This window comes from Lemur catta, chromosome 9 (genome assembly GCF_020740605.2).
Source record: "Lemur catta isolate mLemCat1 chromosome 9, mLemCat1.pri, whole genome shotgun sequence".
In the NCBI taxonomy this organism is placed as follows: Eukaryota; Metazoa; Chordata; class Mammalia; order Primates; family Lemuridae; genus Lemur; species Lemur catta.
This window is the reverse complement of record NC_059136.1, coordinates 58,303,476-58,324,639: the sequence shown is the minus strand read 5'-3', so window position 1 is coordinate 58,324,639 and position 21,164 is coordinate 58,303,476. Positions and strand designations below refer to the sequence as shown.

General features: G+C 39.1%; 1 protein-coding gene across 1 annotated transcript in view; it reads left to right on the top strand.

Annotated features, from left to right (window-relative positions):
* VPS13B (vacuolar protein sorting 13 homolog B) overlaps positions 1-21,164 on the top strand; it is a 752,846-nt gene that overhangs the window by 677,375 nt on the left and 54,307 nt on the right. The window contains exon 44 of the mRNA XM_045560402.1: positions 8,000-8,155. Within this exon, the coding sequence (XP_045416358.1) occupies positions 8,000-8,155 (156 nt within the window). The remainder of the gene's footprint in view (positions 1-7,999; positions 8,156-21,164) is intronic.

Genomic DNA, 21,164 nt, shown 5'->3' with positions numbered 1-21,164 from the left:
AGCTTCAGAGAGTTTAACTGACTCTGCATTTTAACTCTATAGTGGCAGATTCACCCTTTGAGTTTTGAATTTTTTTGTTATGTACTGTGTCTATTAGTTAAAACATATGTACAAGAAATTTAAAAGGTTTCAAACATAAGTCTAGGGACGTTATAACAGAGTTTTCAAGAATTTTATTTCAAAATAGCCAATACTGTAAATGACCTGTTCTAGTTCCAAATGGCATAAAAGCCCAAATGGCAGAGACAGAGCATTCCCAGCATATATACACATACACTTGGTGTTAGTGAAAATGTTAAGTCTTTTCTAAGAGCCTGAGAAAGGAAGCCTGTGGTATTGAAGGAGTTACATGTTTAATTTAACCATAAGGTCTTTCCCAGTAGGGGGTAGGGCAATGGGGAAGCACTAAAAGGAATGAGCAGACTTAACCTCCCAGCAAGCCAAGGGGCTGTGGAGTACATGGTGGGGGAGGGTTGTATTTTACTTTCCATTCCGACAGTGGAGATAGGAGAGGGAAACAGAGGTTTCGAAAATTCAGGGATAGCAGAGTAAGTGGCTCTGGTGTCAACTGAATCAGTTTGTTTACCTGTGACAGAGAGAGTTACCCTAGGCTCCGTTATCTTGATGTGATGAAGTTGAGCTTGTTCCAAAGCTGGGGTCCGTCTGTCAGACTGAAGTAGTCCTAAAGGGTCCGTGGGTATGGAGGATGTCAGCTCAGGGTGCTCCTCTGGTCCTGGAACATGAGCGTGATTTCTCGCTTTAGGAAGAGGGGCTTCTCACATCCAGTGCCCTTTCTGTTTGTAGTTAGGGTACAGTCCCAGTGGGTCCCACTTCCTCGGGCACTCCTTACTCTAGTGACCCAACTGGTGACAGTTAAAATGATGTAATTCCCGGAGCAGGGTGCAGTCCTGGTGTCTTATTGAGCCTCCAGGGTAACTCTATCTCTGAAAAGTTTCTCTTATAGTGATAGCCACTATTTGAAAAACTTCCTTCTATTCTAAGACCCTTTGCCGGTCTCTTTTTCTCTTTTTTCTCTCTCTTCTCCTCACCTCAGTTATCAAAGACCTTGAAGGCCATGTATAAAGTTCCACTTACAGAGTCTGCGGCCTCTTCCTAAGTTTTTGGAGTTCATGCCAAATATTGAGACTGGCTGGGAGATGAAGTACATTGCTAGGATGGATTGTCCCTCCCTGGTGTCACGATCTAAATAGTAAAGGGGCGAAAGGCTTCAGACAGTTTTGAAAGGAAAAAGACTGGATTTTACTCTTGGCTCTGAGTCATTTATGATGCCTTTTGACCTGGCAGCCTCCCAGAGAGGAAGCTGGTGTACAGGCGGGAAGGGAGTTTGAAATGGCTAGCCTGGGTGACTGTGGCCAGGCGAGAGTGGTGGAGACAGAGAACAAGAAGAAGAAGAGGGAGCCAGAAGAGAAACTTTATCTGGAAAGTGAAGACAGAGAGAGATGCAGCAGTAAGAAGTAACATGCAGCAGGCAAAGTGAAAATCAGAATGTCTAGCAAGTTTAAAGAAAGCCTGAGTGTAGGGAACTTTAGACCCCTCTGCCATGGCGGCAGCAATAGAGGGTTGAATGGCAGAAGAGCATCATGATTAAGAGATCCGGCCAAATTTCCTAAATATCGTCCATAGAAAGAAAAAGGTGAAGGACTTCAGGGATAGTCATACATCAAGACACCAACACTGAGAACCTGAGTGGGGCATCCCCGACTAGACGACCTTTGAGGTGCTTATCAGACACCAGGCATGCCTGAGTTCTGAGTCAGACCTGAAACACTGCATAAGGTGCTGACCAAAAGGCAGACATCCCCGCGGCCTGGTGCAGACCTGAACCTAGAGAGGAGCTTCCCCAAAGCCAGGTGTCCCTGGGTCTGGGTGAAGTCCAGGAAGAGGTGGCTAGAAATTGTCCTTCGCAGGCACCTTTGAGAGAGTGGCAGACTGGCACTGGAATTTTAATCACATAGCTGCCGACTCTCTTTCGAGTATATGACCATTTCCAAAGCCCTGGAGACTTACCAAATTCCGAATGAAGGCTCTGAGAATGAAGTTCTGGGAGCCATACAGCAGAGGAGGGAGCAGTCTCCAGACAGAGGCAGAAAAGTGAGCTCTTCATACAGAGGTAGAGAAATGACTGTGACTCAGTTTCTCCTCCTCGTACAGTCCACCAAATGTTAGGGTGGGGAATTCATAGGCAGGCTGAGAATTTCTCACACAGTGATTAGACTAGAAACAAGTACAAAGTTTATTTATTTTCCTAGGCAAGAGTTGGGGAGAGAGAGAGAAAGGCCACAGCACTGAAGAAAAAGTAGAGGATAGTGCCAGGCAGCTGAGGAAAGTTGCCAGGTGTTTTTAAAGGGTAAAAAATGGCTTTTTTTTTTCACTGCTTCAGTAGTCTGGTAACAGAAGTGGCATAAAAGAAGTTGCAGGTGCTCTTTATTTTTTTTTTCTCTGTGAGACTGACTTCATCTGACCACCTTTCATGTGATAGTGTTATTTTTGCATGCTATGATTGTTTTCAGTAGCTTGAGAGGAAGGACCCTACTGTGTAAGTATGGTTAAGAATAGAAGCACACCTCAGTTCAAATCGTATACCTTCTCCTCCCCAGCACTGTGACTCTGAAGAAGTCACTCAACCTCTCTGTACCTCCATTTCTTTTTTCATCTGTAAAAAGGAACAAAAGTATCTACCTTACAAGATTGTTTTAAGGAATAAATAAGACAACATATGAAAAGCACTTAGCCCAGTGCATGGCACACAGTAAGTGTCTAATAAAGGACAGCTGTAATTATTTTTACTATATTTTATTTAACCAATTTCCTAGTACTGCCTAATTTTTATTATTAAAACAGTGCTGGAATGAACATATATCTATATTAATCCTGCACACATCTATAATTATTACCCTAGGATAAATTCTTCCATAAATTATTACCTTAGGAATTGATGAGCACATTAAGTATTAAAAGTAAGATTTCTGATACAAGGATTATCCTCCAGCTACAATTTTTATTCCAGCCAACATTTTGTGAGTATGTCAGGTTTCCCATTTTTGTAAGAGGTTGTTTCATGCTAATTGCACAGTATTTGTGGCCTTCAATTAGTTCAAACAATTTTGAGGGAAAACCTACCCCTATTTTGTGGAAGAGTAAACTACCAAACAATTGTATCATAGCAATGAACCTCCATCATATCACCCCCTGAAAGATTTGTCTGGGAAGGCTTTCATAATTTAGCTTTATTTCTCTTTTTCTTTTCTCTACCAAAATAAACTACATCAGAGTGTTTAAGAATAATTCAATTTTATTTATTTCTACTTAATTATTCTTAATTATTCTCTTACATTTATAGAATACAGTGTATTCTATAAATGCAAACAGATATATAGAGTCCTAAGAGTTTCAGTATTGAATCATGATGACACCAAGCATTAGCTGTTATCTAGACAGTTTTCTATTAATATTTGGTTTTTATCATTATTTCAGATCTCTGAACATCCTCAAATTCAACTGTCTTGAAAAAGCAATAATGAGCTCTATATTTCATTTCATTTTTATGCTAATTCAGTAGTGTGAAATGTTCTATCAGCTCCATTTACAGTCATGTATTTCAAACATGCAACTTAACTTTGATCTGTTTAATTTGCTTTCCAGATGTTATTTTGAATAGACCAGAATTTTGGGGGAGTATTTTAACTCAATTTTTATTCATGAATGCTCACCTATTATATCATTTTGGAGCTGCTTGATGTTTTAATATCAGTATTGCAGTGTCTGAATTGTGGATCTAAAGGATTACATTGATTTGTAGCTTAATCTAATATTGTTATCCCTGTAAGACAGATCTCCTGTGACATTCAAAATAGAAAACTTTTCTAAATACTTAGATTTAATATTCATTTTATGATATCATTTTCTGTATAAATAACTCCACTAAAATTTTTGAATATTTACTTTTGGTTTTTTTAATTAATCTTTGATTATTCAACAAATATTTATTGAATGCCTAGTATGGACTAGGCTCTTGGGATATAGTGATGAGTTTAGAAGTTTAAAAAATAAATGGTGCCTAAGTTTTAATATATATATTTTTCATATATATAAAATATACAAATACAAAAATATATATTACTATAATATATATATTCAGTAGTTTATTTCACTTAGATTACATATTAATTTTTTGGGATTGGGAAAATTTTTGAAGTTGTTTAGGTCTTCAGTTTCTCTTTAGAACAGTATATATTACTGTAGGGTAAATTTTTATAAAATGCAAAAAAAATACACAAATGAGTCTGAAGACAAATTTTTAATTTGTGATTATTGAGGTAGAGAAAATCTTGGTAACAGTTTTTAAATGAATGGTGAAATACATAAGTTCACAAAAAAAGTATTCGGTACTGTCATTTATGTTTTAGGATGTAATCTAAAATTTTTTACTTAACCATCCCCTTTTTCTTCCTCTTCCTTGGTGTACTCTGTTTTCCTAGATTTCATCTTATTTTTCTTTCTGCCTAAATATATCAATTCAGGAATTCTCCCTTTGGACATCACTGTGGGTGGTCCTCAGAGCTGATCCCCAACTCCCTGATCAGTAATTCTGTTTTATTTTGTATAGAAAAAAATGAGTTGAAAGCTGTATATGCTCCCATCTGAGGTCTTCAGTGGAAAAACTATGAATTTAGTCTGGCTGCCAGCGCAGCACTGGGGGTCTGTCGGAAAAAAAAGAAAATGTAGCCCCTTGGGACCTTCCAATGAGTGTGGCCACTGCCTTATTCCTTAGTTTCAGTTGTCATTGAAAACGTCCAACAAGAGTGGTTCCTGCTTGACTTTCTTCCCTCAATGGAAAATATTAGACACTAGTTAAGTAGGCCAAAAAGAATGAAAAGCCTGGATAGATGGAAAGATGGTAGAGGAAGTGAGTCAGTAAGGAAAACTCTTAATAGAAAATAGGTGAACGAAAATTTCCAAATTGATAAGAGAACATAAAAATACTTTGGGCTCCAGGCAAAGGGGATGGCTATTTTTTACAAAGTCCATTGCTTTCCCTTGCCCCATATTTCTGGCCCACATTGCCTCTCATCCCCACTATTGCAGTTTCCCACCTCTTCACGCCACCCCCACTCTTTTGTCAGCACGTTGTTCACCTACACAGAAGGCGCCACTAAGGACCTGCTAATTCCTGAATAAATATCTAGATCTACTTGTCTGACCTTATCCCCACTCCTTTTTTCATATTCCTTTTGCTCTGGCCAATTAAGACTGTTGACTTTGCCCCAGATGTGCCTTCTTCTTTTAACATCTCAAATTGTCTCTTTGGATTGGGAATGAACTGTCATCTTTACCAGTTGAAATGCTACCCAAACTCTGAGGTGCAGCTGTTTCATGAAGTTTTCTTAATCACGGCAGCCTGAAACAGACCCTTCCTTATCTGGACTACTGTGGCACTTTGAACCTCTCCTTCTCCCTCTTATTAGTTATTTGCTCTCACCTTATTTTTCCAATAAGATCATAAGCTCCTTGTGGGGCCAGGAACACAGCTCTTCCTCCTTATTTCCCCCATAGTATCTAGCATATTGCCTTCCTTATAGTAATGAGCAATGAAAATGTACTGGATGAGTGATAGAAAGAAATCTCATTAGAATCAGGTAGTCTAACACAAATCTCACATACTTCCTTCTGTGTAGAAAGAAAAATAGATACACAAATATTTGTTACTAAGTGGAGACTTTCAGTACCTGTAGCAGTGAAATTTAGTTGGTGGGTCTAACAAAAACAAAACCTCCCACCCTGGCTTGGTGTCTGTGCGTATCTGAGCACTGCCATCCAGTGCCCAAATCCAGTGCCATAGGTCCCCAAGCAATGGTGATTATACCATAGGAAGGAGGACTGCAGTTATGCAGGGCCTCCTGAATTCCTTCTTGTGGATTTCTCTCTTAAAAATGTAATTCCTTTCCTGATACATAATATATATCTACTTGCCAATGATATTTAGATGTTTTTTAACAGTAGACCAATACAGATATTCAGTTGCTGATGCATGTGGGGAGAAGTGTTATAAATGTTTTTCTCCCACTTAACTTTTCTGTGTGAACTAAATCCAAATGTGTCTGAATTTTCATAATTCAAAGAAAATATCTTTGCCAACTTTCTGAGAACAAATAACTGCCAAGCAAAACCTGACAGCATATTCCTTGGTGACATTCAGTCATTAAAAGCTGTGTACACAGAGCGAGCAGCTATCTAAAACTGAGCTCATATGCAAATGTGAACACTTCGCACTTAAAATTACATTGTGTATATTAAAACTTTCTCTAAAGTCTATGGAACGTTCAGGAAAAATATAGCTGGGCTTGACCTTACGTACCTTGCCTCATTATTTTTTTGTCACTTCCAGCTACTAGTCTCTCCAAAGAAAACAACTTTCTTGTTTCTTTTAGTTTTGTGTGTGCCCTGAGCTTTATTCCCAGTTGCTGCTATAAAAAACTAAAATGGTTCCAAACACTGCTATTGTTTTTTTTCCTGTAACTAATATTTAAACATCAAAGATACTCTGGTACTTTTATGCTGTAGAGTGTATATAGGACCATATTTTCCCTAAACGTACTTGCTGTCCAAGATTTTTTTTTCTTAGCTGTTAGCCTTCTTTTTAAGAACTCATCCGATGGGTAGCCTTTTGATTCTGCAGAATCACTGGCAGTTGTATGGAGGAAGAACTGGAGTGGGGCCATATTAAAAGCAGGGAGATGATTTAGGAGATTTTTAAAAGTACTTTATTCTGATATTTAAAAACAAACAAAGAAAGCCCTACCTTAATCATCCATCAAAACTTATGCTGTGATGACCAATGACCTTGGGAAATTTTTAAACTTAAGCATGTCATCAGGGTTCCTCCTGAGGCTGGAACTAAAAAATAATCTACTTCCATTAAGACTTTTATTATTATAGCAATTCCCATGTAAATCCTTAGTGTATTTATTGTAAGAGCCTATTATGATTTGTTTTCAAAGCTTTATTCAATCCATTAATTGGGATTGTTTCACAAGATTCACCTTTGGTTCTGTTAAAACAGTTATATATGCTGTGAAGGAAAAATTTAAATTATATTTGTGTATCATATAAATATTTTTCTTAAAATGTCAGTTTTCTTTCCTTATACTTATAAATCATACAATATTATTTATTTTCATTTAAGCCTGTATCCTAAAGAAGTACTAATTATTGTGGTTTTCTTGGAATGCTCATGTAGATAAACTGATTTTCTTAGCGGCATTTAAGTGGATAGGAATGGAAACAGGAAATATTTGAATGACAACAAAACAAATCCAAATATGGCCACAAGTGGCAATACTATAAGAATAAATATAAATATGTATCAGGAAACTCAACTGGTAAAAGTTATAATAAATACACAATGAAAAAATAGAACAAAGACATTTTATCCTACATTTAAAATGTTGAAGGTATTTCTAATTTGATATATGAGATCTCATAAAGAGAGCATATTAAATGAAATGCATCTTCAAATTGCTGTTTTGTTCTTTATCAAAAAAAAATTAAGTAATGGCAATTTAGGGTCAAAAATAATACCACAAACCAAATTCGGCTTTAATTACTGTCTAGCCTTAAGAAGAAATAAACTATCAGCCAAAAGCAAAGTTCTTTGATCTCATATTTCAACCTTCTTGTCCTCCAGATGAATGAAATGGTCTTTTCTCAAATGTTTAGCAGGCCTTTTACCATTTGATAGAACAATTATTTTTAAGAAGGTTTAAAATGTGATCTGGAAAACCACATTGACTCTATGTGGCATATTTGCTATTCTTAGCCTGGTGGAATAAGCTGGAAGTGGATGAATAATGCAGGTTAGAGAGAAAACAGATGCTAAATATTACAAATAGGAAGGTTTTCCAGCAATGAGACTTTCATTTTAGGACTAGATTTTTGTTGGCACGTTTGGCATTATGACGATTATTGTTTTTCTCTCCAGCTGTTACACATCTGTATTGAAGGTTGGGGCAATTGGCGTTGGTCAGAGTCTTTCAGTGTGGACCATGCTGGGACTTTTATTAGAACAATTCAGTACAAGGGTCGAACCGCTTCACTCATCATCAAGGTTCAGCAACTCAATGGAGTACAAAAACAGGTAAGTTTCTTTGTGTTCATGGCCCAGGTAACTCTTAATTATTTGATGTAATAGAGATGAAACTTAACATAAATGAAAATAATTAATAATAAAAAGTCACAGTGGTTGTGCCTAGTTATACCTACTACTACCATGCATGCAAGCACTTACTAAGTGCTTGTTGATGATCCTGGTGATGATGATGGCTTCAAACCCTTTGTCCCACATCTTTTACAAGAGCTGCTAACGAGCAGTAAAATTTACTGATTTTAGTTTCACCTCTTCTCCCTGTCACCACCTACCTTCTGGTGGAGGTGCTAATGAGCTGTGAAATAGCCAAAAGGCCTTTATTGAGAGGGAAAAGAAGCAAGGGGTGGTGGGGACTCTGGATAATCCACCGGTGGATGACCAAGAGTTGGTTCTCAGGCCTGTGAGAACGATCTGTGAGGAAGGGTTGTGAGGCTCTCCCATGAAAAAGTGGGCCTGGGTCTCCAGCAGGCTTTTCTTTTCCTAGGAGTTAATATTAACTGCAGTAAAAATTCACTGCAGCCTAACTCTTGGCATATAAAACCTCAGCTCTCAGCACATATTTTTACGTATTTTATAAAACTTCCTTTTGGCTGTTTTTGAAGTTCTAAGACTGCAAAGGGAAAAAAAGTATCTGACACTTTTTTTGTATTCTTAAGATGTGAAAATGTGGTTTCTAAAAGATGTTTTTCAAGCATGGAGCATATGACAAGAGTAGAAAGAAAAAAAGGAAGTATTAAAATCTGAAAACTGGCTTCACTGCACACATAACTGGATTTGTCATAAGAGTTTTAACATATACATCTGCATCTGGATTGTAACGGTCTATCCAGAGCTTATGTGAACTGAGGACAGCACTCAGAAACAGCGCTCGGTTCCTGGAAAAGGGGAGCATCCCCCAGCAAGCAACAGAGGCTGTTCTACTGCTGTATGCCAAGGGGTAAGCAGGAAGCAGCTGGTGAGATGAACAGTAGTACCCATACCATATACATTCTTGGTCTGCACCTAATCAGGGAGCTAGACTGGATACTATTATTGTGGGCCACGGAAATGAAAACTCCAGCAGAGGAGTCTTAGAAAAGAAGCATGGAAGAGCTTTCCCAATTAACTGATCATTCCTCAGAATATTTATTGGTTGCCTGCAGTGGGACATGATAAAATGGAAGATACCAGGTATGGGACATAGTCTTTGCTCTTCAATTGTAAATTTACACAAACCCAGCAATGTACACAACTGACAGTAAGTGTGAAGGGAATTTAGAGGTTTCACTAAGAAGGTATGACTTGAGCAAGGCTTTGGAAAATATGAAGAATTTGGATTAAGAGAGTGCATTCCAAGTAGACAATATAGCATAAGCAAAGAGACAACTATGGGACAAATGAGACTTACTGAAGGATTCATTAGGGGACCAGCCTACTAGTGTGAGCTTTGAACCAAGAGTCCGTAAGACCAAGAAGTGTCGCTGACTCCCACCTACCCTCAAAACTCTCTCACTTGAATTTGCTCTTAATGAATATCTACCTAATAAATACATGCTGCTTTTCTGATTCTGTCACTTGTGGTCTTTGAAGAATTCCTTATCTACCTTCCTATTCACTAGCATATCTGAGAAATGCTCATGCAGCCTCTGTTTGAATAGTTCAGATGACAAGAGGCTTATTCCCTCACACAGCAGTCCTTTCTGTCGTTGACTAACTGCCAGCTAAGTTTTTTCCTAATTTTGAACCGAAATCTTTCACCATTCCACCAGCTTTTCCCATTCCTTAGAACTGTGAGACATATACAACAAGCATACAACAACTTGTGAGGACTCCACGAGTCATATATCATATATCTCCTCTATGTGATAGCCCTTCAAAAACATGAGGGGAGTTGTGATGTTTCCCATCAGCATCCTTCTCTCTAGGCCAGTGGTTCTCAAACCATTGAGTATGCATCAGGATCCCCTGGAGGCTTGTTAAAACATAGATTGCTAGGCCCAAGTCCTGGAATTTCAGATTGGGTGTGGCCTAAAATTTGCATTTCTGACAAGTTCCCTGGTGATGCTGATGCTGTTTGTCCAGGTATCAACTCTGACAACTATAGTTCCAGTGTAAACTTTCCCAGTTCATTCAACTCTGGTGTGTGGTTGCTAGAACATTTCCCAATTAGTAACATGGCAAGGTCCCTCCTTGGAGAAATAGTTTTAATGATATGTCCTGATGGTTAAGATCGTAGACAAGTTGGCTGGATCCCCTTGCTAGCTCTGTGATTTTCAGGAAATTATTTAACCTCTTTGTGAATCAATTTCCATATCTGTAAAAGGAAAATAGTAATAGTGCCTTCCTCAGGAAGTTAGTGTGAGGACTGAGTGAGTGTGTGTATGTAAAGTGCTTACAACATGCCTGCTCCACTGCCATAACCCAATATACTTCAGTTACAATTATTGTAATAAAATATTCTCAGGCGTGAGTAACACTAGTTGGACTTTTTCGTGTTACTACCATAATGCCCCATTCTTGCATAGATATTATGTATTTTCAAAGAATGATGTTAAATTTCAGGGATAAATTAATACACATAATGTTCCTGCATGGGGATTATATATTACAATAGTATATCAAACATCAAAAAAGTTGTTCACTTGAAAAATACATTTCTGAAAAATTCCACAAATTTTTACCTTCTCTCCTTCTCCCTCCCCAGCCCCTACTCACTGACAGACACACAGACACACACAAATTTTAAATGTCTTTTTCAATTGGATTTAATATTTATTGTCAGGGTAGTTTAACTGGCATTCAGATTAGATCTAGTTAAAGTACATGAGTGACATAGGATTTCCTCACTTGGCGACATTAGGAGGAAAGGAACCAAGCTTCAGAAGAGCTTTATGGATTCTTGCCTCCTTCACATCTTGGCTTCTTTCTTTAACCCCCACCTGGGCCTGGAACTTTGCAATAAACTGCAGCTGCCTAATTACCAAGGCCCATTCGGGGAGGTGAGTGTATGCAGATCCCTGATGTACCCTAACCATATTAATGTGCCCCTGGATAATGGAGAATTGGCTAACGCTCTTTTTAAAAATTTTTCAGAATATTATGGGGATACAAACGTTTTGGTTACATGAATCACATTTGTACATTTTGAGTCAAAGTTATAAGTGTGTCCATCACCCAGATAGTGTGCAGTTAGGTGTGAATTTACCCATTCCCCCCTCCCCCATCCCACCTGCTTGATTTCCGTTGAATTTTACTACCATATGTACACATGAGTGTTGATCATTTAGTGAGTTGATCATTTAATAGTAGTACATGTGGTATTTTTTTCCATTTTTGCGATACTTCACTTAGAAGGATGGTCTCCAGTGCCATCCAGGTTGTTACAAAAGGTATTAGTTCACCATTTTTTATGGCTGAGTAATACTCCATGGTATACACATACCACATTTTATTAATCCACTCATATATTGATGGGCACTTGGGTTGTTTCCATATCTTCGTGATTGTGAATTGTGCTGCTATAAACATTCAAGTGCAATGTCTTTTTAATAAAATGTCTTTTTTTCCTTTGGGTAAATACCCAGTAGTGGGATTGCTGGATCAAATGGTATGTCTACTTTTAATTCTTTGAAGTATCTCCATACTACTTTCCATAGAGGTTGAACTAGTTTGCAGACCCACTAACAGTGCATAAGGGTTCCTTTTTCTCTGCATCCACGCCAGCATCTGTTGTTGTGGGACTTTCTGATAAAAGCTATTCTCACTGGGGTTAGATGGTATCTCACTGTGGTTTTGATTTGCATTTCCCTGATGATTAGAGACATTTGAATGTTTTCTTCATGTTTATTGGCCATTAGTGTATATCTTCTTTTGAAAGCTTCTGTTCATGTCTTTTGTCCACTTTTTAATGGGGTTGTTTGATGTTTTCTTGCCGATTCACTTAAGTTCTTTGTAGATTCTGGTTATTAGCCCTTTATTGGATGTATAGCATGCAAATATTTTCTCCCATTTTGTAGGTTGTCTGTTTGCTCTATTGAGTGTTTCCTTAATTGTGCCGAAGCTTTTTAATTTAATCAAATCCCACTTATTAATTTTTGTTGTTGCTGTGATTGCCTTTGGGGTCTTCTTCATAAATTCTTTGCCTAGGCTGATATCTGTAAGAGTTTTTCCAATCTCTTCTTCTAGAATTCTTATAGTTGCATGCCTTAGGTTTAAGTCTGTTATCCATCATGAATTAATTTTTGTGAGTGGTGAGAGATGCAGATCCTGTTTCAGTCTTCTACATGTGGCTATCTAATTTTCCCAGCACAACTTATTGTATAGGGATTCTTTTCCCCATTGTATGTTTTTGTCTGCTTTGTCAAAGATCAGATGGCAATATGAGGATGGTTTTATATCTGAGTTTTCAGTTCTGATCCATTGGTCTAGCTGTCTGTTCTTGTGCCAGTACCATGCTGTTTTGGTTATACTATGGCCTTGTGTCGTATAGCTTGAAGTTTGGTAAAGTGATGCCTCCTGATTTGTTCTTTTTGCTTAAGGTTGCTTTGGCTATTTGGGTTGTTTTCTGGTTTCACACGAAGTGTAGAATTATTTTTTCTAGATCTGCAAAAAATGGCATTGATATTTTAATACAGATTGCATTGAATCTGTAAATCACTTTGAGAAGTATAGACATTTTAAGAATGTTGATTCTGTTGATTCATGAGCATGATATGTTTTTCCATTTGCTTGTATCCTCTGTGATTTCATTCCTCGGTGTTTTGTAGTATTCCTTGAAGAGGTCTTTTCCCTCCTTGGTTAAATATATTCCTAGGTATTTTGTTTTCTTTGTTGCTATTGTGAAAGATATTGAGTCTTTGATTGATTCTAAGCTTGACTGTTGGTGTATAGTAATGCTACTGATTTGTGTACATTGATTTTGTAACCTGAAACTTTGCTGAATTTATTTATCAATTCCAGGAGTCTCTTCACAGAATCTTTGGAGTTTTCTAGATAAAGGATCATATTATCATCAAAGAGTGATAGTTTGATTTCTTCTTTCTCCATTTGGATACCCTTGATTTTCTTCTCCTGCCTGATTGTTCTGGCTAGGCCTTCCAACACTATGTTGAACAGAAGTGGTCTCAGTGAGCAACGTTGTCTGGTTCCAGTTCTAAGTGGTAATAGTTTCAGTTGTTCCCCGTTTAGTATGATGTTGGCTATGAGTTTGTCGTATATGGATTTTATAATATTGATGTATGTTCCGTCTATACCTATTTTGTTAAGAGTACTTATCTTAAAAATGTGCTGAATTTTGTCAAATGCTTTTTCTGCATCTATCGAGAGGATCATATGGTCTTTGTTTTTGCTTCTGTTTATGTGGTGAATCACATTTATGGTTTTGCGTGTGTTGAACCATCCTTACATCTCTGGGATGAAACCCACTTGATCATGGTGGATTATTTTTTTGATGTGCATCTGAATTCAGTTTACTAGGATTTTATTGAGAATTCTTACATCTATATTCTTAAGGGATATTAGTCTATAGATTCCTTTTTTGGTTGTGTCCTTTCCTGGCCTTGGTATCAAGATGATATTGGCTTCATAGAATGAGTTGGGGAGGATTCCTTATTTCTCTATGTTATGAAATAATTTCTATAGTATAGCTACCAGTTCTTCTTTGTAGGTCTGCTAAAATTCAGCTATGAAACCATCAGGTCCAGGACTTTTGGGGGGACAGATTTTTTATTGCTGCTTCAATTTTGTTACTTGATATTGATCTGTTAAGCAGTTCTATTTCTTCCTGATTGAGCCCAGGGAGGTTGTGTGTTTCCAAGAATTTGTCCATTTCCTCAATATTTTCAAGTTTATGTACATAGAGATTTTTATAGGATTCAGAGATGATATTTTGTATTTCCATCAGTTATAATATCTCCTTTTTCACATCTGATTGAGCTTATTAGGGTCCTTTTCTGTTGCTGGTTTACCTAGCAAGAGTCCTGTCAATTTTGTTCACCTTTTCAAAGAACCAACTTTTTGTTTCATTAATCTTCTTTATAATTCCTTTATTATCGATTTCATTTAGTTCTGCTCTGACCTGAGTTATTTCTTTTCTTTTCTGCTGAGTTTGGAATTGATGTGCTCTTCTTTTTCCAGTTCCTGGAGACAATTCATTAGATTGTTGATTTGTGATCTATCTGTCCTTTGGATCTAGGCATTTATGGCTATGAATGTTCCCCTTAGGACTGCTTTTGCTGAATCCCACAGATTTTGATAACTTGTGCCCCCCCCCGTCATTTAGTTCAAAGAATCTTTTGATTTCCATCTTAATTTCCTTCCTTGACCCAATAATCATTGAGCAGTAGGTAGTTTAATTTCCATGACTTTGTGTAGAGTTGAGTGTTTCTGTTGGAATTGATTTCTAATTTTATTCCACCATGGTCTGAGAAGATACATAGTATAATTTCTATTTTTTTTTAATTTGTTGAGACATGTCTTGTGGCCTAGGATGTGATCAGTCTTAGAGAATGTCCGATGAGCTGATGAGAAGAACATATATTCAGTGGTTTTAGGGTAGAATATTCTGTAAATGTCTGTTAGGCCCATTTGTTCTAGATTTATGTTTAAGTCCATTGTTTCTTTGCTTATTTTCCGCTTGGAGGATCCATCCCAGAATCTGTCAGTGAGGTGTGGAAGTCCCCAGCTATTATGATGCTGCTGTTTATCATTTTGTTTAGATCAAGTAGGGTTTGCTTTATGAATCTAGGTGCACCTGTGTTAGGTGCATAAATATTTAGGACTGTTATGTCTTCTTGTTGAATTGTTCCCTTCACCATTATATAATGACCATCTTTGTCTTTACTTTTGCTAATTTGAAGTCTGTGTTATCTGATATGAGAAGGGCTACATCCCAGCTTTCTTTTGGTCTCCATTTTCATGGAACATTGTTTTCCATCACTTTACCTTGAGTCTGAATGAGTCCTTGTGGGTTAGATGTGTTTCCTGGAGACAGCATATACTTGGTTTGTATTTTTTTTCCTATTAAGCCAGCCTATGTCTCTTCAGTGGGGAGTTTAAGCCATCCACATTTATTGAAAGAATTGATAAGTGGGGTAGATTTTTGTTCATCCTATTGAGTAGAACTTTATTGCTTTGCTTTACCTCTTGAGCCATTGTGGTATCTGGGCTCTGACCTTTAACTTTTGAGTGATTTTACACTGGTAGGTGTCTACTGTGCTGATCTGTGTATAATGCAGGTCTGAGTACTTCCTACAGGACAAGTCTGGTCTTGACAAATTCCCTCAGTGTTTGCTTGTCTGAAAAAGTCTTTATTTCTTACTCATGTAAGAAACTTAGTTTTTCAGTATACAGAATTCTAGACTGGCCATTATTCTGTTTGAGAAGACAGAGAGTGGGCCCCTAATCCCTTCTGGTTTGTAAGGTCTCAGTTGAGAAGTCTGCAATTAGTCTGATGGGTTCTCCTTTGTAAGTTACCTGCTGCTTTCACCTTATGGCTTATAGGAGCACCTCTTTCCTGTTTACTTTGGCTTGTCTGATGACTACATGTACTGGTGATTGCCTCTTTATGATGAATTTCCCAGAGGTCCTTTGAGCTTCTTATACCTGGATATCTAGATTTCTAACAAGGCCAGGGAAATTTTTGTCAGTTATTCCCTCAAATAGGTTTTCCAACCCTTGTGTATTTTCTTCTTCGCCCTTAGGGATGCCTATGATTCTTATGTTAGTCCTCTTTACATAATCCCTTATTTCTTGTAGCTTTTGTTGATTCCTCTTGTTTCTCAGATCTTTCTCTTTGACTGACTTGTTTAACTCAAAGGTGTTGTCTTCAAGCTCTGAGATTCTTCTGCCTGATCTAGCCTGTTCTTTAGGCTTTCTACTGTGTTTTGTATTTCACTGAATGAATTTTTCCATTTCCAGAAGTTCTGTTTATTATTTTTTTTTAATAATTCAATTTCCTTAGTAAATTTTTCATTCATTTCCTGCAATGTTTTTATGGTTTCTTTGTGTTAGGTTTCTATTTTATCTTGTATCTCATTGAGCTTCCTTACAATCCATATTTGGAATTCTTCTCTGTCATTTCAATCTTTTCATTTTGGTTGGTATCCATTGATAAGGAGTTATTGTTTTCTTTTGGGGGTGGCCTTTCACTCTGATTTTTTCATGTTTCTGGAGTTCTTTCACTGATTCCTTTTCATCTAGCCTTTTGCTTAGACCTGGGGGTGCTAGGCCTGGCTTATGGGCCTATTTCTGGTTCCCCCAAAGATCAATCCCTGAGCATGCCAGGGAGAGGAGTGCTGGTCCTGAGTTACCTTTGGAGTGTTCCAGCAGGTTCAGCGTACCTCTCAGGTTACCTCTGACCCTCTGTCTTCACCTCTTCCCAACAGTGTGTAGTGAGTTAAGTCTCCCAGCTTACTCTTGGTGATGGTGGGTGGTACTTGTGAGTGTTAATGAGCCACACCCTGTTTGCTTGAGTTGGAAGACACTATGATGAGCTGTATTGTTGTACTCCCTGTCATTGGTTGATGTTTGTGGGATAGAGCCAGCTGCTGAGATGTTCTTTTGTGTCCATGATAGACTCTCGTCCGTCAGGTGGAGTACTTGAGTGTCCCAAGCTTTAGGCAGGACCGTGTAACTTCCAGGGGGTTTCTTGATCTCTACCAGCATTGAGCAGTTGGTGGCTAGGTTGTGGGAGCCTGGGCAGAGCTCAGAAGTTGCTTTTCTGGCCACTAGGGAGAGCCACTGGTAGGAGCGTCAGGACAAGCTCTCCAAACCTGGAGAGCTGTTCACCTGGAGAGCTGTTCACTAAACGCTTGTATGCTAAGGCTGGGTTCTTCCCGTCCTTATCCAGTAGTACAGTTTTTCTGTGGGGAGGGGTAGGTGCTCCCCCAAATGGCTACTCCTTGGACCCACACACACCCTGTAAAATTGAGTCAGAAAATACTGTAAAGGGAGTACAAATTGACCACTCTGTCAGTAGTTGGTGCTTGCCAGAAGGAACAAGCTGCGATGATGTTTTTGGGTGCTGTGACCAGCTCTAGTCACTCAGGAGAAGCATTCAAATGCCCCAGGTGGTGGGTGGGGCCCAGGAACTTCCAAGTCAGTCCTTATTCTCTGCCACAGCACGGGCAGGTGGGGGAGTGCAACTGGGCAGGGCTGGGTTGGGTGAGCCTGCCCTCAGGCTCCACAAAAGCTGGCAAGGTAGCTTTTTTGGTAGGGGTCAAAGATCTGCTGCCAGCTTCTAGGCAGAGCCACCAGGGAGAGGCTGAAGTGGCCCCACCCAACCAGAAAGTCTGCTTGTGGAGGCAGGTCTGTCTGAGTTTCCAAACTGGTAGTCTGCTATGGGCCTCACTCCTCTCGCTCCCCCTCTGTTCCACAGTCTGTTCCCAGCATCTGCCAGCGGGCAGGAGACCAGGCCAGCCAAGCCTCCCTCATGACTGTGCCATGGGTTCCCTGCTCAGGATCCTGGCCTGAGCTGAGGGTATAGCCCTCCTGTGGGGGAAAGAGTGCCCTGCAAGCACTCTGCAGCTGGGACCCACACTGCACTCTCCCCCCAGATTTGCCCACACAGGCTCCGTCGCCTCCTGAAACCAAGAAGATCAATTCCTGACCATGCCAGGGAGAAGCACATTAGTCCTGAGTTACCCACGGGGTACCCAAGCAGGAGCCACGGCCCTCTGCCCCAGTGGGTGTCCTGCTCTGGTGGAGCTACCAGACAAGCAGCACCAGGGGGGGCTCTGTGAGCAGGAAGCTCACAGTCTGAGCACCCCTCAGTCCACTGTAGGACACTAAGAGGAAGGATCTGAGCTCTACTCTCCATGGAAGCCTCCATGTGGTGGCTCAGTTGTCTCTCTTGGCAGCCACGGGTGGGGGAGGGGGAGGGGAGGAAAAGAGTCTTTGGAGGAAGGTTTGCACTCTGGTGGTCTCCAACCCTCTCTCTGGGAGGCAGTCTGCCCAGAATGTCCAGGCTCTGGAGTCACGCATATCACCCAGGACCCACTGGACCCCTGTGGCTCCCGCGGTCTGGACCAGGTTAGGAAAATGTCTGTGTGGGAACAAGCAAGATGAGACCTGAGGAGTTGAAGCCCCCTGGGGAGGACAAAGGTGCACAGTAGGTAGAGAAGCAATATGGTGCGTGCTGTTTCAGCTCAGGTCTGTGGGGGTAGGCAGTGCCCCAGAGGGGCTGGGAGCCTGGTGCCCTGTCCACAGGAAGTTCCCAGCCCACTGGTGGCAGCAGCCCCTGGGATCATGTGCACAGAAGGTCTCTCCAGCAGCTCAGGAACCCACTGACTGTCAGAGATGTGAGGGAGGGAGAAACAAACTATTCCAGCTACCTTCTTGCTGGACTCCAAGCCTCTGGGGGGTTGATATTTGCTGATACCTTGTTCCTTCTTGTTCTGCGCCACAACTTCTTCCCGTGCAGTCTCCCGAGGGCTCTGGCACCCTTCCTTCAGATCCATGTCTGATCTGTGTTTGTCTGTTTGCTTTTTTCTGTTTCACCTGAAACTTCTCCTTGTTACTGAGATGCTTTCAATATTATCTTTTTCAGCTAACATTCCTTTTAATGTTGATGGTGAGTTATCTGTATTCTGCCTTTCCTGTGCCCCTCTCATCTCCCCAACTGAATGAAAACTGACCACATCTAAAATTTCTCAGGAACTTTGCACATTGTATAGCTACTCATGTACACGTATTTGCTTCCATGTTTCCCATCCTTTCATTGAAGAAACCTTTATGACTCTAAAAACTCAAATGTATGTATGTATGTATATTTCTATCTTTATACATACACTTTAATCATAGTGAAGATATCATTTTCCAGTGCATCTGGTGCTCTGGAGTTATTCTTTAATATCACCATTCTTCTTGGCACTGATCTAATAAGAGTTCTGAAACCTGCTAAGTAAAATCACATGTGGAAATCTTCAGTACACATCTTTGTGGCTTTGGGGAAGGAGGGGAATTAGTGTGAAACCTGGAAATGTGTATTAAAGAGAAACCCTACATTTAAAAAAATTAAGTGGCTGTCTTCAACTGATAAATTAATCTTGAAATTCTAACCATAATTTTCAAAATAAAGGCCTTGTAAGTTTTGCCACTTTGAAGAAAAGCAGACATAGCTCTCCTGAACTCTGCACTGGAGCAGCCGTGAAAGACACCACTCCAGTGATGGCCATTGTGGATTTTCCTTCATCTAAGTAGTCTTTCCTTTCTGGCCACTTTTAAGGATTTTCTTTTTATCAAATTTGAAAGCCTATTTAACAGGCTTTTTAGTTGAAAATGAAACAATAAAAACCCACCAAGAGAATCTTTGTCTTTAAACAAAGTGAGTCCCAGATGGTTGCCGAGATTCTGTGGTTTCTATGAGAAACAGCAAAATTCTCTTCTAAATCTCCTGGGGTCCAAAGGTTCTGAAGCAAGAGCCATGTGGATATATTTCCAGTCCTGGGCACATCAAGAATAGGAACAGAGTTAAATACTGCTTCAAAGATTTCAAATGTTTATTTAAAGTTAGGCGATGCTATGGCATCATAAGACTTATCATGAGTGTCTAGTAACCCCTAGCATATGCTAAAGAAAACTTTGCTTGCTAATTTAGGACCATAGTTCAGTTGACTTTTATGGTTTGTTATTGTGAAAGCATAGTTTTAAAAGATTATAATGGCTGGAGTATCTAGAAGAAATATAACAGTGAAGCATAGCTTGGTTTTACAGATGTGCCCCTAAAGAAAATTCAGATGAATAGGTGGAAAATAAAAATTTAAGAAAATGTTAAACCTCACTATTCAAATAATGCAAGTTAAAATAACAATGACATTTAATTTTTGGTCTATCAATCTAGCAGATTTATTTTGGTTAAATAATAGTTCATTCATAAATAGTTATTCATAATTATCTGCATAAATATAGTCATTAAAAATGGTGGTTACAGAATACTCTTAATGACAGAAAAATGTATCAATTAGGAGGCTTTCAGCTTGAAATTATAAAGTATGCTTTTTAATATTCATAGCAAGTTAATGAGGCAGATAATATTATTATTCCTATTTTACATTTATTGTCTCATACAACAAGAAGGAGGAAGGTTGGTTCAGTGCTGTATCTGCTTCTGTGCCAACCTCTTGGATTTGCCTTCCTGGTCCCAAGATGGCACTAAAAGCTATATACATCACCTCATAACATCTTCCATAGCAGAAAAAGAGGGCTTTCTCTCCTCAAATTGTCTCCCTAATTATCAAGGAGTAAAATTCTTTCCCAGAGACTTTTGCCAGTCTTCCCTTTTCATGTTATTAGCCAAAAACAGTCCCATGTTTACCTAAACTAATCGTTGGCAAAAGGAAAATGGAATTGCCAGGATTACTTTATAAATTCCCGTCTAAAAAATAGTAAGTTCAGGACCCAAGTAGAGCCAATGTTTCAGTCTGAGTCCAAAGGCCGGAAAAGACCAATGTCCCTGCTCGAGCATTCAGGCAGAGTGAGTTCCCTCTTACTCAGCCTTTGTGTTCTATTCGGTCTTGATTTGACTGGATGATGCCTACTCACTTTGAGGAGGGCAGTCTGCTTTACTCAGTCTACCAATTCAAATGTTACTCTTAACAAGAAACATTCTCACAGACACACTCAGAATGTCTGACTAAATGTCTGGGCATACCATGACCCAGTCAAGTTGACACATTGAAATTAACTGTCACATGCTTAGACCTGGAAGAATACTATGTATGTATATTAAATTGTCATTATTTCATAATCTGGAAAAATATTAGAAATAAGAAATCTAATAAGTGAAAGTCCTATTTTCCCCAATCATGGTGAATATTCATATTACAGAAAGATTTGCCTTCTAAAAGTATTCACTGCAGAAGAGTAAGTTTTGCATTTTCAATTTTAACCAATTGAAGAAAATCTTTTTTTTTTTTTTTTTTTTTGAGACAGGGCTTGCTCTGTCACCCAGGCTGGAGTGCAGTAGCCTCATCATAGCTCACTGTAACCTGCAACCTTGATCTCCTGGGCTTAGGCAATCCTC